Here is a 16,724-nt window from a genome sequence, read left to right on the forward strand (position 1 = left end):
ATAAATATAAGATTGTTTACAAATTTAAAAAATTGCTATAAATTATTGAATTATTTATTTGAAAATTAAATTTATTCAAAAATTACAAATAATATGTGAATCTTAATTAAATTTTTAATATATGATTGTAAAATTATAAAATTTGCCCCGAATGAACTTTTTTGTAATTAATTTCAGAACGGATTGTGGTTCTGCACTATGTGGTGCATGGTTATGTTCCTGATGGCCATTCCGACCAGCATAAAACTGATCGGCTACTTCGACCAGCTGCGCAAGTCCAGCCTCTTGGCCAGAAGTCAAACGGGGTAGGTATTAATTTATGCTTCCTAATTTTGGTTCATTTTGTGAAAATTTAATTCGCAGAAGCCAAGAATCCCCGCCTGGCCCGTCCTGGACGTCGCCCGAGTATGTAGAAGAAGTGAAACTTGAAATCTGAACTCTCTAATTCTTGCCCCCCTTCTCTTCTCCTCTTTTTATATTTTATTTTGGTTTTTATTTTTCGTTTCCAACCTTTTCTTCCCCGATGTTTCAGTGAACCAGACCAAGTGGAAATTTGGTAAACGGAGGTATCGGGCAGTGTCTTGTATTTTAAAACATAATCTATTTTATTGTTTTTTACTTCAAACGCAAATTTAAAAAATGTAATAATTGTGTTAGTACATTTAAGTGTGATGTAAAATTGTAAAAATACAAAAATCTATACAAATTATCTCTCTAAAACTTTCAATCATCTTTAGCTGAAAATATAATCTTCCTCCTTCCTATAGTTTGAGACGTGTAGGGTGCCAAAAATCACTAGAAATAATTAAAATTATAATATTTTATCATTTTTAGATAATATATTTTTACTTTTTATGGCGTGTAAACTCCAACTTTGGCGTCGGCCCTGGTGGTGCCAATCTCGTTTGTTGCGACGCAGGTGTACGTGCCTGTGTAGTTGACCTGCAGGTTGATGATCTGCACCCAGGACGTGACCATGTACGAGTCGGGGCCTCCTCGAACCTGCACCGAAACCGACTGGTCGTCGCCTTTTTGAATAAATTTTATATTTAAAATTAATAACAAAAATTACAAGATCCATACTTGGCAGGTTTCTCTTGTTTGCGTGGTTTTCTGGCCGGAACTCCCAGTGGACGTCGGGGATGGGGTTGCCCTTGGCCTCGCAGCCCAGGGCCAACTCGTTGGACAAAGGGCCGTACGTGTCGTCGGGAGGACCAGTGATTTCGGGCACTATAATTAAAAAATAAAATAAAGGGAATTTTCAGAGAAATGAAAAAACTTGCGGGATTTGCAGCGGCCCCAGTTCTTGGTGGCGAGGGCACCGCCGCGGTAGTTTCCGCGCACGGCCGCTTCCCTCAGCTGGCAAATGTTCTCGTAGGTCAGGTCGTTGGTGCCGCAAACCGCCTCCTTCTGCTTGCACGTGCACAGCGCCTCAGGAACGTCCTGATCGTAATTATCAATTTTAATATTTTTTCAGCGGGGTTAAAAGTTTCGTTAATTGTCAAGATAGAAAATTTGCTTGTAAATTTTTTGAAAAAAAACGTGGCGTCTCGTCGCTCCACCTGCGGCGCACCGCATTTTCAGTGCATTTTCTCATTTTCGTTGTGAGCTTTGCATGAAAAGTTTTATTAAGAAATCATTGTTGAAATACCACATGAACAAGAAGAATTTAGTTCATTCAGTTCGATCTTCAAAATCCAATTTGAGCTCAAATCTTCAGAGATTGGAAAAAAGAAAATCAATCCCAAATAAATTTAAGTGTGCTCACTGCAGCAAGGAACTTTTAAGAAAAGATATTCTTGAGAGACACTTGGCAACTGATCACAATCTAATAGAGAAAAAGCATTGCTGCAATCAATGCTCGGCTAAATTTTATTTTTCCACAGACCTGAAATATCACATTCGCATCGTACACTTACATGAGAAAGCAAACTGTGAATTTTGCAACAAAGAAATGCACATTTTTAATTTAAGAAGGCACATGATTACCATTCATTGCGCTTTGTAAAAACATGAGAGGGCCAGACAGGGCTGAACTGAATGCTGGAGACGCAATCATTGTCTCGATGAAAGATGAAACCTATGGAAATTATTTTGAATCTTGTCTTTTGAACTTATGACATCCATCTTGATTGTTTTTTTTTAAAGGAATTTAATTTTTTTCCATATAAATGTTGATATTATGAAAATTCTTGTAAATAATTAGTTTATGACCTTTTAATCACTTCCAATTATTGCTGATCTGTAGTGCAAAATGGTATAATTATATGAAATAAAATTTGTGCAAAATTTTAAATTAATTTTATGAGTTATTTTTGAAGGATTCTCTCACGATCGAATGTTTTTTTGTGTTGTTTGAAGTATTAATTAACTCAATTAAGGAGCTCTGTATGAAGTTTTTCCAATTCTAACAACAATCAAGTTATTTATAAATTATTTCTAGGAGAATTTTCAGTTAAGAGTCACAATTTTTTCGCTTCTGTCTGGTGGTTTAATAAGATGCACACTTGTAAACGCGCTGACAAAACAAATAAACCCCATTCAAGAGCTGTATAAACTGTAAATGTGTTGCACATACAGAGCAATTGAACTGGAAACTGCGCAGTTTTCTTCCGCCAAGAGATTCCTTGGTTATGTTTTTTAATTTACCATATTTTGTTGTCTCTATAAATTCTATTTTAGGATGCCAAAAAACCATTAGGCTTAGTATTTGTAATTGTTTTGTGAGTTCAAAAGAGACGCATTGGCAGTCTCATAATGTTTTTATTACCTCTCGTTTCATCTCATCATTCATGACGTTTAAGCCTCACTTGAGTGACATCATCTCATCACTTCCGAAAGGCAGAGCCACGTGATGCAAACAAAAAGAGCATCCTTCAATTATATCTCGTCGCGCCGGCATAAACACGTGTTTACCATTAAGAAAAGTAAAATTATAATCTCGGTGAGGTTTTTCAGCGGCGAGTGCCAAAAAGGAAGAATCTCGAAAGGCCCAAAATAGTTTCGAAAGCAAATTCAAATGATTGATGGCCGCAACAAATTCAAGAGCTGGACCTGCATCAAGAGGAAAAAAACTGCGCGGTGGCCTATTTTTTTTTTCGGGACACACCAAAAATAAGTTTGCCAATTTGCAGAGAAAACTCGAGCCGGTTTTAAATTTGGCCACACTTCAAACAAAACTTGACGCAAGAGCTGACAAGGCAAAAAATATTAAAACTGCACGGCTAGAATTACTTATTTTCAACGACAAGATTTATAAAAAAAAAAGAAAAAAAAATGGTAAAAAAATGCTGAATTAAAAAAAAAAAAATAATAATAATAAATTATATGTCACATTCAAATTTAAAGAAAGTTATTTGATTTGATTTTAAATTTTGATTAACAATTTTTCAGCTAATGAACTTTATTAATTTAGAAAATGGAAACTTTTACCTTTTTTTTAAATGAAATCAAATTATTAAAAATAACAAAATAACACCAGGAAAATTATAAAAAATTTAGAAATAATTAATAATTCTATTTTTATTAAAATTTATTTTTCCCCTTAAAATTTGGAGGAGAATTTGTTTTTAACTTGCAATTTTATTTTCTAATTATATCCAAGTTGCGCCTTTTAACTTTTTTAAGTTCCAAAATATTAACATTTTGGATTAAAATAATCAAATTGTCTTTTAAATAACCCGTACGTGTTTCTCACCCTTGGATGGAGGTCCTTCCTGAGCAGGCACTCGAGGTTCTCTCCGCAGGGGGCGATGACCTTTCCAGGGGGCGGGGGTGGAAGCGCCTGAATGGACTTGTTGAAGCAGGAACTTCCCTCCTCGAGGGCGCACGACGGGCAACAGGTGCAAGGGCCGGGCAGGAATTCGCCGGCCGGGCAATTCTTGGACGCGCAGGTCGAAGGGTCGCAGGGGGGACATGAGTCATCAGGGCGGTGCAAGGGACCACCGCGTTGGGCGAGCGAGGGGGCCAAGAGAAGGGTGGCGAGCATCAGCACGGCTGCACGGTCCATGGCGGAGTGACTCGGACCGCACAAGTTTTCTCTTTTATATATCGAGCGACGATCGAGACCAGAAACAAAAGTGGGGCCCTCTCGAGTGCGCGGGCTTGGCTCGGAATAACTTTTTCACAGATATGAGAATTTCCGGTCTTGCAAAAGGTTACAAACAGTCTCTTTTGAGGAACAATGATTCATAACAACCAGAATTAAAAATTAGCTTTTTTGGATATTTTGAATTCAAATAAAATTGAAAATAATTTAGAAAAATGTGAAATTCAAGAAGTGAAAATAAATCATTGCAAATATTATACATTTTTTTTATGTAATTATTAAAAAGAAATTAAAAAAGTTAATTTTTTATTTGGAATAATTTGATATAAATTGTAAAAATTTTTACATGTATAAATAAAGACCTCTCGTTTTTTCTTTTCTAAAAAGGAAGCTTTTAGTTTATTTATCCAGATTGTAATCTGACCGAGAGGAACGTGCACGCAGCTTTTAAAGAAAATAAGACGCTCATTCACTTTACAATCCTCATGTCAGGAAGAAGATGCATTCAGGAGGGAAACTAAAAATATTTCTGTTTACGTTGGACAGGAGCGATTTGAACTTGGCTGTCATCGCCACTGAATGGATGCTGGCCAAAGATCTTGTTTGATGATTAGTTTTGTGGCTTTCCCTATTCTCGTGGGGAGGCCAAAGAACTTGTTCAACTCAAAAAATGCACTTATTTTTAGAGATATATTATATTTCTATTAATTTCATTCATCGAAATTGAAAGTAAAAAGCATCAGCTTATTAATAAAAATAATTTTTTCCAAAATACAAAATTAGAGAGAAAAAATGGTAATATTTTCGTAAAATTAATTTAACTTTTTAATTAATTCAAAAAATATAATTGCTAGGACTATGATTTGAATTGATGCTGAACACACAAAACTCAAATTATTTATCTTGTGATGAAAACAAGAACAATGATTTTGTCCCAAGTTAATATATTTAATTTATTTTAGATCAAGAATTCTGCGAATGAAGTGAATTTGAGCGATAATTTAAATTAAATAATTCATCATCAAAAATTAATTCCCAAAAGCAGAAACTGAATTTTTCCAAAATATGAGAAATTAGAGGGGGAAAAGTTCGTAATATTTTTTATAAACTGAAATAAAACAATTTTACTGCTCAATTAAATGGTAGCAAAATTAATGAGGGTATTTTTTTTTAAATAAAATATTTAAAGTAAATCGCCTTCTGTATTCATTATATTCAAGAATTTCTTCAACAGTGAAAATTGAAATTAAAGTATAATTTTGGCTGAAACTTTATACAACCAGGAGTTGATCGAAGCGCAAGGAGAAGCATTTCCAGCCTAGCCTAGGCCGGCGCGCGGTTCAATCGAGATGTGCCGCTCTTGCGAACAAACATAAAGGAATCACTTTTCCCGCCTCGGCCAAATTATCAGACTCGCCCTGCGGCATCACCCAAATTACGTTGCACAGAGAGTGCGTCTGCAACTTCACATGCAATAAAATATCCGCCCTTGAAAGTGCAAGAACAAGAGAGATGCATTTTTCTTGCCACTTGACGCGTGCCAAGATTAAAAACAGACGAGGAAAACGAGTCGCTTGTGTGTATAAAAATAAAGCTTTTTATTGCGATTTTACCACAACCAAGAACGGCTTTTTGTATCTTTCAATCTCTAAAGAGCACCACTTGAAATTCAGCTTCTTGAAAAGCTTCGGATGAAAAGAAAATTATTAACAAACAATTAAAAATATTCCCGTTTTACACCAAAATTTGATTTTAACCTTTTCACTTCTTGCCTTTGTCGATGTTGACTGTGACCCTGTGGTAGGCGTTGCTCAGGACGCCCCTCAGGTTCCAGATGTTTGCGAAACTCTCCGGCTGAGAGTTGTACTGCGAGTCCACGGCTTTGGCCCAAACTTCGATCTGAATACAAAAAATTTCTTAGACATAAAAACGAAAAAGACAATTCTGAAAATATACCTTGTCAGCGTTTTGCGGAACTGGGACCTCGACCTTCCACAGAGACCAACCCCAGTGGTGGGGGTGTTTGGCCTCCTCCTGCTCCAAGGTGGCCACACTCCACGTCTTACCCTGGTCCCAGGTCACATCGACCCTGACTATTTTCCGGCCACCGCCAGACCACGCATAGCCTGAGAGATTAAAATTTTGGAAATGATTTTCACAAGGACCAAAATATATCATTATCATTGCCTCGGATTGGGATTTTTCCATTGACTGGCTTGACCTTTTCGTTTTGGATGGGATCGCAGATGGCCGAAATCACAGGCAGCTCTTGAATGGCCGGCGCAGAACTGAAATCCACCGTGTCCCAGTCCGTGCTTGGCGAAAATCCTTTGTAGTCATTCTGCTGCCAATGCGAATCGCTTTCCTTCCCGGAAACAATTATTTTCCCTAAAGAAATTTAATAATTTTTTGGTTTTGAAACAAAATTATTAATTTACCTAGCCATTTAACATTTCGAGCGCCGGTGACGCCAGGTACGACAACCCTGACAGGATAGCCGTGGTCCTTGGTCAGAGGCTGACCATTCATTTCAAAAGCCAGCAGGACGTCTCCCTTTGGATCCAGCGCTTTTTCAATTGGAATCGAAGCTCCGTACGGATTCATCGACGGATCCGTGTCCAGCCCTTCAAACTGTTCAATTTTTATAAAAATTTTATTGCAATAAGTCAAAAGAATGATAATTTACCTGAATGTGTTCAACTCCTTTTGGGTCTTCCTTCAAACCGGCGGCGAGAAGGACATCTCGGAGTCGAACTCCGGTCCAAGTGGCGTTTCCGATCGCGGCCTGACCCCAACTCAGACCTTTGACAGGTTTGACCTGAATCAATACATAATTAATGGATTGAATTTTAGCTTAATTAACAACCTCAATCATTTCACTTCTTCTATTTCCCGAGCACTGGACCGCAGCCGTCACTGTGTGCCTTTTGAATTTCTTCAGTTTTTCCAAATTCAACTTGATGGGTTTCAGTCCGACACCTTCGATTTCAATTTCGTAAGTGGCAATGTCGATTTCAGGTACAGGCAGGTGATTTCTGACAAAGAACAGCTCTCTAGAATTTTGGAAATTTGATCAATTTTTTTAAATACAATCTAGAGTTATTATTGCAAAATGCGTAGCTTTGCCTTTTTATTTTGTTCTCAATTCCTGAAAATTAAGATAAAAAAAGAGATGAAATCCTGGAATAAATTACGTCGGAGTGATGAAATTGTCTGCCAGGAGTTTCAAAGGAGGTTCGGCGTTGTAGGGTTTGAGCGATCGGGGCTGAAGGGCAGGGTGTCTGCGGGGCTCAAAGGCGTACGGATCAGACATGTCTTGCACGGAAATCTTTGACTCCTCCTCGGATAAGTTTCCTAATCAACAAAATTAAAAAAAAAATATTTACAAAATAAAATGAAATACCAATCCTGTACTGCTCCAACATGTTCAGGATGTCCTGGTTTCTGTGCACTCCGTAGATCATCCAGAAAGGATCGACAGACCCTCCTGCGGCCATCATTATCTTTTCTCCTCCGCCGGGATGCTTCGGGATGAATTCCGTTATATCGTAAACACCCTAAATAAAAATTATTATTAAAAATACATCGATTTTATTGCTTAATCAACCTGTTTGTAAGTGATCCATATTTTCTTCTCCTTGCTGTCATGTTTTCTGATCTCGTCCAAGGAGTAAAAGGGCAAACCTTCCTTCACATTTCCTGATTGAGTTATTTCCTCGGTTGCGGCTAAAACTTTCTTTTCATCTGAAAAAATTGAAAATGATTACTTTGGTACAATATTTAAAAAAAAATTACCTTCGAGGTATCTGTAGAGGGCGAAACTCGCCACTCCGACAAAAGTGGCTCCGACGACATTTTTGTAAATTGATTTTCTGTAATTGCTCCGGTCGTTGTTTTCCTGGGTCGAGAATTTGAAGGCTTGAAGAGTTTGTGCGTAGCTGTGCACCTGGTATGGAAGCCGCCTGCAAACATTTTGAATATTTACAAATGATATAAAGACCATATTTGGTGTTGTTTTATGAGCTTAGCCAAATATGGAGAGATAACGGAGCTATTTTTGTTAAGGCAAAAATTGTTCGTCTTGTAGTTTAAATGCCAGAACTTTACAAAATTAATTTTAATTGTAAAATAAGAAAATGAACCAAATTTAATAAACTTTATAATTTTTGCTAATTAGACAGAACAGAAAAGTAAATATTTACATACATCCAGGAATTGATTATCTTGAGAGTTACAAAAAAAACAGTACTTACAACTTCAAACTTGTTTTCAAAGCCATTTCATGTCGAAAAATTGCATCCCAATCAATAGATCTTATCTTCAGAAGAGTTGCGAAAACTATTCCTGGCTTCGTTTACGCTGACATCAATGAAAAACAACTGTTTTTTGGTGATTATTTTGTCTCTTCCAAGTGGGCCAAAGTCAACACGCCCCTCTCTGAACCTGAAAAACGCCCACCTCGTCCGAAATCAAAACAAACTATAGAGGGAAATTCAAAACAATTAAAAATAATAATAAAAATATATAAAATAGAATGGAAAATTGTAATTTTTTTAGAATTAATTAAATTGGTTTATTTTTTGGACAATTTTTTCTTCTTAAAAAATTTATTATGTTCTTTGTTTCTCGTCATCGGACAGCTTTTTATCACCTTAATTAACAAACTAGGAAGATCACACGTAAGGGTTCCAGTTGCTGAAGTCTTCGGGCATCAGTCCGTTGGTCACAAGCAAAATTATGTCCACAATCCACCACACGCCCAACCCTCCGAGGGTCAAAAGCTTCCCGACCGCTGTGCCGGTTTGTCCGAGACAAAAGCGGTCCATGCCGAGGAAGCCGAGCAAGATCGAGTACAGCAGGGTCGTGGCAAAAAAGTGTCCACTGTACCTGAGAATGAGACAAAAAATGATTATTCTATCCATTAAAAATTAAAAAAAAATCTCATAGGAATAAATTTCTTTAATTAATTTAAAAAAATATTTGAAGTAAGTCTTTTTCAATAAGAACTTGAGATTCAATCTCAGTTTGGTTGTTTTTTTTAGAAAATTACCTAATGCAAGGGACTCCATCCCTGAAGAAGGTTCTGTTTCCGAAGCACTCGATGTCGGAGAGAACCCTGCAGGTGACGTTGGTCTTTTCCACGTCTTCCCACTTGTATCCTCCAAACTGCAGATTTTAAATTACAATCATTTAATGATTAAATAAGGAGAAATTCCGTGCCTTGACACAGCCGTGTCCCAACTTCTGCTTGGCCGATTTGTTGAACTTGTGGTCCACGGGTTCGTCGCACTCGATGAATTCTCTCGGACTGAAAAAGCACCAAATTAAAATTATCAAACCAAACAAGGCTGAGATGATATAATTACAGGAAGGAGCAATTGACGAGCGGACTCCACGGCTCGAATTTGCCTTGCTCGCCGGCCGAATCTTCTTCCGCCGCCGAAAGTTTGGCCAGCGCGAAGAGCAGCAGCGACAGAATTAGTCGTTTTTCCATCATTTCGGTCCAGCGAGTTTACATTTTTAGGGAAATTCGATGAAAGGTGGTTTTGACGAGTGGAAACTGCCGAAAGTTGGACGAATTCAAGCGCAATTAAATTAAAAACGATCCGTGTTTACGTTCGGTAAGTCAATTTTCCGCTTTCAATGGCGATCGTGAAGTTAGCGAGCCACTCAAATGAACTTGGCCACTTTTTTAACCAGTGATGCCAACCAAAATATGAAAATCTGCAATTTCAATTGTATTATGGGAAAAATTCATTAAAAAATTCCCCATTATGTTCCCGACTTCTGAGTCAATTTTTTTTCAGTTATTATACTCACTTTTCTTTACTTTTTAAGAATAATTTATGTGACTGATTAATATATAAAACAATTATTTTAAAGAAATATTAGAAAATTGCAACGAATTGGCAAGAGTGTATTCAAAATTAATAAGAAGATACATAATGTAGAACCTGGCAAGGATATTTATGCAAAAATTGATAAATATTGAAGCTTAAATTCAATTTAGCAGTGTAATAACAATAACAGGAATTGAAGCTTTTCGTTTAAATTCAAGTTGAGGCACATTTCAATTATTAAATCTGTTTTTTAATTTGGGTATGCATTTACTTGTGAATTTTACTTAATTCTGTCCCATAGAAATTTTCATTCTTTAAATAATTAATGAGCATCTTTATTGAAACATGAGAAAATACAATTTCCGTAAATATTATCACATTAAATAGTTTTTGTGTATAAATTTTTGGTTAACTATTCACGTTTTTTATTATTCTTTAAAATTATAATTTTTAAATTACTTACATTGTTAGTTTGCCTACAAATTTTTACAATAAAAAGTGAAATATTTTTTGTAAATAAACATTTCTTTTTTTATATTCATTGGTAATATTAAAATTTAAAGTATTTATTACAAATTTCAGTGTATTAATTGAAAGAAATTAAGAAATTAAAAATATAATTCCTTCCATATAGTACGAATGAGGCAGTTGAATATAAATTAAAAGTCCATTAATCAATGATTTAGCAACTTTACTGACGAGCTGAGCGTACGTTTTTTTATCGGGAAAACAGCGCAAGTGTGGAAAAAGCGAGAGAGCGCCGCGGGGCTGCACTTGGCACTGTGAAAACTGCAGCAATGGCGGAAAGTGGTGTGCAAACAGCCATAAGACGAGCTTTTAATTCAAACTTTTTCTCGCAGAAAAGAAAATTTTAATTCCGAAGTATTCAAAATAAGCGTGTGCGTTGAAAAAGCTTTCGCCGAAAGCGACCCCTTTTTTAAACGGAAAAGCAAATACGCGGACGTGTGTGCTCGATTTTCCCCGCTGTTGATCTGATTTTCTTGTTTTTCCAGAGAGAAAGGGGCCGTTGACATGATTCGTGCATACACTGCTGTCTTCGTGTTTTTCTCGAGAGAAAGAAAGTGACGAAAATATGAAAGCAGCAGGGAGAAAAATTCCACTGCCCCAGATTCCCTTTTTCTGCACATTCTGCGCGTCGTGTCTAATTATAAAAGGTGGAGAGATTATTTGTTTCTATTTTCAGCCTTTGCTGTTTAACAAGAGAATTTCCACGACTTCTTTTTTTAACAAAGGGTGAACTTTAAATCTCACTTTGAACAAATGATATTGTTTCATAAATAGCCAGGCAGGCTGCATTTGTCTGAATCAAACTGTTGTGCGCAGCAACTGGCTCGACTCGCCTGTTGTGCTGGTTGCCTGCCGACAACTTTTCAAGGCTGAATCGCACTAACTCTATAAACTTCTGAATCCGTAGAATTGCTTCATTCAGCGTGCATTTTGCCACTTCTGGAAAATTCGGATTTCAACATGTTCTAAAATAATAAAAATAAAACAATTCTTTCAGAATAATTTCTTCACAATTCAACACAAGGCTGAAAATTTAATTTTATAAAATTTTTGATATTTAGGCTGAAGGTTATTTTGCCAATTTAATTAAATTGCGTGAAGTTTCTAGAGTGTCATTTTGTCCAAAAATTGTCCCAGAATTGGATTTTTCCCCATGTATAATAAAAACTGCTTTATTTTTTTCCTTAAAATATTTAAACAATTAAATATATTAATTGGAGGCCAAGTTTCTAAATTTGTGGGATTTTATTTACCCCCGATTTGAATCGCAGTCCATCAATCACAGAGGGTAAAAAGCAATCAAGTTCAGTTTTAGTCCCTCCTGTTTTTTTTTTCCAACTTTAGGCTACGCTCAAAGCCAAACAATCCGCCGAGAAATCGAAAACCAATCAATTGACAAAAACGACGAGTCCCCGGATTTGAGGAAAACTTTTCCCTCCGATATCGAACACGATTCCTCTCTCGCTCGCTTGATGCTTCTTGTGCATTTCTGATATCGCAGGGATGAGAGAGAAAGAGAGGCCGAAGAGATCTAAAATTAGAATATATATCTTTGGCTCGACGGGCGCACAAGATCAGCGCAGGCAAAGAACTTTTTCCATTTGCGGAAAAATTCAATTTGCTGCTCTTGCACTGATTTTATGCATCCGACGAGAGAAAGTGCATTTTTATGTATGTTTGTACTTGACCTGCAGTCATGGTCAATCAGTTTTATCAGTTATAGTTGCGCACATGAATCCATTGCTGGTGATTCAAAATAACTGAAAGCGTTGCTGTTGATCTCGCAAATGGAACAGTAAAAGTCTCAATGAAATTATATATTTAGCTCTTTTCCAAGGGTCAAATCAAAAATATAATAAATCAATTTCTGTAGTGACGTGTATAGAAAATTTTCCAATAATTTAATATATTTTTTGCTGATGAAGACAAAGAGAATTCCATTCAAGCGAATCTAAACTCATCAAGAAAATAAGAGCCGCTTTGCTTTTCACGTTGCTCATTCAGCCCGAAAGAGAGAAATCGTGCCTCTTAATTACTTCTCCTCCAACAAATATCAGCCGGACTGAACCAAAAAATATGAGAGATGTTTTTTTCCTCCAGTAAAGATAGAAAACGATTGTGAGAGACAAATGGGGATGGAGGGATTCTTTTGAACCAAATACCGAAATGATTATATATGTAAAAATGCAATTAAAAGCTTAACCCTGGCATATTTCATACTTTATATTTATAGCCTCGAAAAATCCATTGTCATATTGCACTGGCGCGTGGGTTCAGTGCAAATCAAGCGTTTGATCACAACACACACTCCCACGCTCACAATTGACATTTTCAACAGATCAAAGCGTGAATATGAACGAAGAAAAAAATCCGTCACGAAAAATCATCCCCACAGGCGCCGTTTGTGCGTCAAAGGGTGACAAAAAAAAATAATAATGTACGCGTGAAATATTTCAAAAGAGAAATTACAAAATTTTTTAGTTCTACCCAGAAATGATTTTGTTTCGAAATGAAATGCGATATTTTATTGGAAATTTTCAATTAAATTAAATCCGATTATAATATAATTGGAAATTATTAAAAAAACGATATTCGTTTTGTTAAAATTTCTTATTTTGCTATAAATATTTCCCAACACAATTCATCGTCCCACTTTCTTGTAAAATCAGCGATGCCTAAATGAGTTCTTCCTGCAATAGTAAGTTTTCCTCTTCTTTGTAATGCCGCCGGGCGCCGATATACTTTCTTTTTTTATCACATATATAGCATTTGTGCTTCATTTGTGTTGCTTACATAATTATTTTCCTGGTGAACTTTCATGAGCAGAAGCTTTTGTTGGCGGGTTTTAAACTTTTCTCGTTCGCTTTTATTTGTAGAAAAGGAAAAATGGGTCATGCAAAATTGTATTTTCAATTATTTTCCATTAGTCAAATGATGGACACACACGCGTCTCTGCGGTGTTTGCTTTTTCTCTCTCTCTGAATTTTTGTTTTCATTAAAAAATCTCGCCGAGTCTCTCGAAAGAAAGCATTGCAGGAATTATGAGGCTCGGAAAGGTCGCCCTCATTTTTGTGACACATTCCAACAAACACAGCTCACTTTTATCTGGGTTGTGTTTGATATAATTATATTTTTCCTCCTCTCGTGAGTGTATCGAACCGGAATATAACAAAATTGAATCAGGGTAGCCGTGTTATTGTTTTTTATATATTTTGTGTACAAACAAACGGCCAGTGATTGCCTCCCTGCGTTGGATTGACGCCAATTCAGAGCTAATTTTCTTTTATTTATAACGCGGCATGTTCTCTGCTTTTTCTCTCACTTTTTTGCTTCTCGCTGTTTGTAGGAAAACTAATATTATAAATACTCCTACTTTTGATATTTTCAAATGCCGCTTGAAACTGTAAAGGAATTGAATTTTGTTTTGGTGATTGAGTTTCACTTTTTCAAGCAGTGAACTGAAATAAGTTATAAGTGAATCTCTGTGACAAATAAAAGTGAAAGTTATAGAAAAATTTATTAAAACCCACATAAAATTTTAACTGAGATTGAACACGACAAAATGAGACTTGGAGGGATTTAGCAAAAATCACTTTTACTCGATAAACGGTTTGGGACTTGCTTGGTTTGCTCTCATACAAGAAAAGTGAGTCTAATCTAATGCATCATTAATCCTGTATTGGGATTGTTCCAATTTTTTTTATTTATATTTCAAGTTAAATTATACATCAAATTTATACACATCCTTTTTTATTGATTTGAATTGTTAAACAAAGTCTTGATGAAATGGCAAGTAAAAGCAAAAGACGATTTTCAACCAATTAAGTAAATCAGAAACATTTCTGGACAAAACATGTATGAAGAAAATACAAAATATAATTATAATTCACTAAAAACATGAACGAAATATAGAGATCAACTAAAACACAAAACAAGAAATTAAAATTGCTTTTAATTATAATTTCTTATTTTTATTCTCTAACCACTTTACCAAATTAGAAAAAAAATTGAATCAAATAATAAGTCAAATATTTATAAACATAAGTGGGCATTGGGCATAGCATTAAGAAGTTAAACTCACATCATACTCTCCTCTAAGTTATATGAGAATAATGTTAAATGGACGAATATTCCGATTGGTTTTTACAATACTTAAAGCAGTGAATGTGAATCATGTGACTTCTGATAGAATTCAAACTTATTTCTTTGTTGCAAATTGTACATTTTGCCTTCTCCTTTAAGTGCACAATGCGAATGTGGCGTTTCAATTTTGAAGCAACAATAAATTTTTCCGAGCATTGATTGCAGCAATGATTTTTCTCTATCAAATTGTGAACACATGCCAAGTGCGATTTCAGATCTCTTTTTGTTGAAAATGGTTTGCTGCAGTGAGCACAATTCATTTTTTTTGGGATTAATTTGATTCCTTTCAGTTGGTGAAAGTTAAAACTTGTCTTGGAGTTTGAAGCTTGTCCATTGTGAATTAAATGCTTCCTGTTCATGTGGTATTTCAACAAATATTTTTTCCTAAAACTTTTCAAGCAAAGAGCACATGTTAATCCATATTTGCAATTCTTCTCATGCTTTTTTAGTAATTCCAAACAATCGAAACTGGATTTACATTTGATGCAAAAACGTTTTATAAAATGTTTACGGAATTTTGAAATTCTAATTCTTAAATTGCAAGAAGGGCATGTTCTAAACTTATGTGTAAAATCAAAGTGACTTCTCAAAGCACATTTACTAATACAAGTTTTCGGACATTCTGGGCATTTTATTAATTTTTTTAATTTGTGAATTCTTGCCTCATGATTTGCTATGAAATCCTTAGTATTTGCTCTATAATCGCAGATTGAACATTTATATCTTTTATTTTCTTCAAATGTTTTGTGTTTTGCCTCAAAATGAGAGTCCATATCTGCTTGAGTTTGAAAGTACAACGCACAATTCCGAATACTGCACCTGATTGCCACATCACGATGCTTTAATTTTATATGTTTATGCAGAGTCGCATTTTTTAAACCTTTTCTAGTACAATAAATGCAGTCTGAAAGAGTTTCTATTTTCGGCTTAAAATGAAAATCATTTAAGTGAGCGTCTCTTTCCTCGACAGTTTTAAAGAATTTGTTGCAGTTTTTCTTATAATTGCATTTAATTGCAACATATGCGTGCTTATTGTGTATATGTTGAGTCAATTCAACAAACTGCTTGTTGCAGTAGCAGCAATTCTTTTTAAACCTTGATTCTGCCTTTCCTCCAACATCGGCGTTTTCCTCACTTGGCAATTTTTCCAAAGAAACCCAACACTGCTGCACATTTCCAGCTGAAATTATGTTTTCCAAATTAATTTACAATTATGGCATTTTAAAAGCATTATTCTTCACCTGTGTAGTTTTTATACAGCTCGAGAGCATCTTTGTCAGTTTCTTCTTCTGGCCACCAGCTAATATCACAATTCTTGATATTATATAAGACATTATTAGCTGCCTCACGATAAAACCTGCAAAATGATTTTTGTTTTAGATTATAAAATTTTATATCTCTAATCTAAATTAAATGCTTTTTTAATGCTTGAACAAGGTCAAAGTGCAAATCACACGGACAGATTAAGATGATTTCTTCCTCCACCCTTTGTGTAATTTGGGTACCTAATTTGTTTTAATTACTTTATATTTAATTGTGTTTTCATAAAAATTTACCTAGCGTCCGGGACGCAAAAGTAGCAGAAGAGGTCATGGTCGTCGATTTCTTCGGCCAAAGTAGTGCCCAAGAAATTCAAACACCACTCGGCCAACTTGTCCTTGTCCAATTCGGCCGCTCGGTGGCCGCCGTCGGCCGCCGGACGCTCGCAAAGTCGGCACAGCTCGCCAAACATCTTCCAAAGCCGACTTGTTTGTCTGATCAGCTGAGGCAGCTATGCATCCCCCTTTCCATGGAAAGTGCACCCCCTCCTCACCTGGACTACCTGGAGGAGGGGTTTTTACCACCAAAGACCGCGAAAAACGCAGCGCCACGTGCAAACACATTGACTGTGTGTATTAAAGATTTACTGAATTTCACGTTTTCACAATTATCTTTGCTATAATTGGCTATATGGAGTTTTTTATTCCACAAGTTTCTTTAATTGTATTAATTAATTATTTTGTTCAACTTTGATATTATATTATAAAAAAAAAAATAATTGAATTTCCTGAAAATTAGCAAATAAAAAAGTAAAATAATATGATTTTTTTTTAATAAATAAATATAAAAATTTATTTAAAAGATAGATTTGTAATAATTAAAATAAATGTATATAATAATTAAGA

At 35.6% G+C, this 16,724-nt stretch overlaps 5 protein-coding genes across 10 annotated transcripts in view; 1 reads left to right on the top strand and 4 right to left on the bottom strand.

Moving 5' to 3' along the window:
- The window catches only part of LOC132198335 (prominin-1-A), a 27,894-nt gene extending 27,185 nt beyond the window's left edge, over window positions 1–709 (top strand). For 2 of the 3 annotated variants that reach the window (XM_059622315.1, XM_059622313.1), the window contains exons 16-17: window positions 178–305; window positions 364–709. In XM_059622315.1, coding sequence (XP_059478298.1) covers window positions 178–305; window positions 364–436 — 201 coding nt within the window. In that variant the 3' untranslated portion in view covers window positions 437–709. The remainder of the gene's footprint in view (window positions 1–177; window positions 306–363) is intronic. The other variant, XM_059622314.1, reaches the window with a different exon arrangement.
- On the bottom strand, window positions 580–4,026 carry LOC132198337 (insulin-like growth factor-binding protein-related protein 1). The gene is made up of 5 exons (XM_059622323.1): window positions 3,698–4,026; window positions 1,284–1,443; window positions 1,084–1,230; window positions 850–1,028; window positions 580–795 (listed from the first exon to the last, which is right to left on the bottom strand). The coding sequence occupies exons 1-4, from the start codon at window positions 4,007–4,009 to the stop codon at window positions 853–855; spliced, it is 795 nt and encodes a 264-aa protein (XP_059478306.1). The 5' UTR covers window positions 4,010–4,026; the 3' UTR covers window positions 580–795; window positions 850–852.
- A 1,596-nt stretch (window positions 4,027–5,622) lies between these two features.
- Window positions 5,623–8,443, bottom strand: LOC132197769 (sulfite oxidase). 2 transcript variants are annotated; one of them, XM_059621302.1, is made up of 12 exons: window positions 8,302–8,443; window positions 7,844–8,010; window positions 7,656–7,792; window positions 7,452–7,605; window positions 7,243–7,402; window positions 6,915–7,101; window positions 6,735–6,866; window positions 6,487–6,679; window positions 6,236–6,436; window positions 6,005–6,174; window positions 5,806–5,947; window positions 5,623–5,733 (listed from the first exon to the last, which is right to left on the bottom strand). In XM_059621302.1, exons 1-11 carry the CDS (start codon window positions 8,325–8,327, stop codon window positions 5,810–5,812), a joined length of 1,665 nt encoding a protein of 554 aa, XP_059477285.1. In that variant the 5' UTR covers window positions 8,328–8,443; the 3' UTR covers window positions 5,623–5,733; window positions 5,806–5,809. The 2 variants fall into 2 exon arrangements, with proteins under 2 accessions (XP_059477285.1, XP_059477284.1); XM_059621301.1 differs by having other exon boundaries at window positions 5,623–5,947.
- On the bottom strand, window positions 8,353–9,723 carry LOC132197771 (TM2 domain-containing protein CG11103). 2 transcript variants are annotated; one of them, XM_059621304.1, is made up of 5 exons: window positions 9,415–9,723; window positions 9,269–9,356; window positions 9,099–9,214; window positions 8,700–8,935; window positions 8,353–8,491 (listed from the first exon to the last, which is right to left on the bottom strand). In XM_059621304.1, exons 1-4 carry the CDS (start codon window positions 9,543–9,545, stop codon window positions 8,722–8,724), a joined length of 549 nt encoding a protein of 182 aa, XP_059477287.1. In that variant the 5' UTR covers window positions 9,546–9,723; the 3' UTR covers window positions 8,353–8,491; window positions 8,700–8,721. The 2 variants fall into 2 exon arrangements, with proteins under 2 accessions (XP_059477287.1, XP_059477286.1); XM_059621303.1 differs by lacking the exon at window positions 8,353–8,491 and having other exon boundaries at window positions 8,585–8,935; window positions 9,415–9,722.
- A 4,431-nt stretch (window positions 9,724–14,154) lies between these two features.
- On the bottom strand, window positions 14,155–16,305 carry LOC132197054 (PR domain zinc finger protein 5-like). Of its 2 annotated transcripts, XM_059620096.1 has the most exons (4): window positions 16,116–16,305; window positions 15,801–15,916; window positions 14,678–15,739; window positions 14,155–14,490 (listed from the first exon to the last, which is right to left on the bottom strand). In XM_059620096.1, the coding sequence occupies exons 1-4, from the start codon at window positions 16,289–16,291 to the stop codon at window positions 14,480–14,482; spliced, it is 1,365 nt and encodes a 454-aa protein (XP_059476079.1). In that variant the 5' UTR covers window positions 16,292–16,305; the 3' UTR covers window positions 14,155–14,479. The 2 variants fall into 2 exon arrangements, with proteins under 2 accessions (XP_059476079.1, XP_059476078.1); XM_059620095.1 differs by having other exon boundaries at window positions 14,157–15,739.
- Window positions 16,306–16,724: the final 419 nt, after the last annotated feature.

Source organism: Neocloeon triangulifer, unplaced genomic scaffold (assembly GCF_031216515.1).
Source record: "Neocloeon triangulifer isolate White Clay Creek 2 clone unplaced genomic scaffold, ASM3121651v1 ptg000012l, whole genome shotgun sequence".
NCBI lineage: Eukaryota > Metazoa > Arthropoda > Insecta > Ephemeroptera > Baetidae > Neocloeon > Neocloeon triangulifer.

What these genes read in the sequence shown, in the direction of transcription:
- LOC132198337 (XM_059622323.1), bottom strand. Translation starts at nt 4,009, where the DNA reads ATGGACCGTGCAGCCGTGCTGATGCTCGCCACCCTTCTCTTGGCCCCC. An exon ending in CTGGGGCCGCTGCAAATCCC is followed by an intron (nt 1,231 to 1,283) that starts GCAAGTTTTTTC and finishes TTTTAATTATAG; the next exon opens with TGCCCGAAATCACTGGTCCT. An exon ending in AAACAAGAGAAACCTGCCAA is followed by an intron (nt 1,029 to 1,083) that starts GTATGGATCTTG and finishes TTATTCAAAAAG; the next exon opens with GCGACGACCAGTCGGTTTCG.
- LOC132197769 (XM_059621302.1), bottom strand. Translation starts at nt 8,327, where the DNA reads ATGGCTTTGAAAACAAGTTTGAAGTT. An exon ending in GACAATTTCATCACTCCGAC is followed by an intron (nt 7,102 to 7,242) that starts GTAATTTATTCC and finishes CCAAAATTCTAG; the next exon opens with AGAGCTGTTCTTTGTCAGAA. An exon ending in AAGGAGTTGAACACATTCAG is followed by an intron (nt 6,680 to 6,734) that starts GTAAATTATCAT and finishes AAAATTGAACAG; the next exon opens with TTTGAAGGGCTGGACACGGA.
- LOC132197054 (XM_059620095.1), bottom strand. Translation starts at nt 16,291, where the DNA reads ATGTTTGGCGAGCTGTGCCGACTTTGCGAGCGTCCGGCGGCCGACGGC. An exon ending in TTTTGCGTCCCGGACGCTAG is followed by an intron (nt 15,917 to 16,115) that starts GTAAATTTTTAT and finishes ATCATTTTGCAG; the next exon opens with GTTTTATCGTGAGGCAGCTA. An exon ending in GCTGTATAAAAACTACACAG is followed by an intron (nt 15,740 to 15,800) that starts GTGAAGAATAAT and finishes ACATAATTTCAG; the next exon opens with CTGGAAATGTGCAGCAGTGT.
- LOC132197771 (XM_059621304.1), bottom strand. Translation starts at nt 9,545, where the DNA reads ATGATGGAAAAACGACTAATTCTGTCGCTGCTGCTCTTCGCGCTGGCC. An exon ending in CTCGTCAATTGCTCCTTCCT is followed by an intron (nt 9,357 to 9,414) that starts GTAATTATATCA and finishes GTGCTTTTTCAG; the next exon opens with TCCGAGAGAATTCATCGAGT. An exon ending in GATGGAGTCCCTTGCATTAG is followed by an intron (nt 8,936 to 9,098) that starts GTAATTTTCTAA and finishes TCTCATTCTCAG; the next exon opens with GTACAGTGGACACTTTTTTG.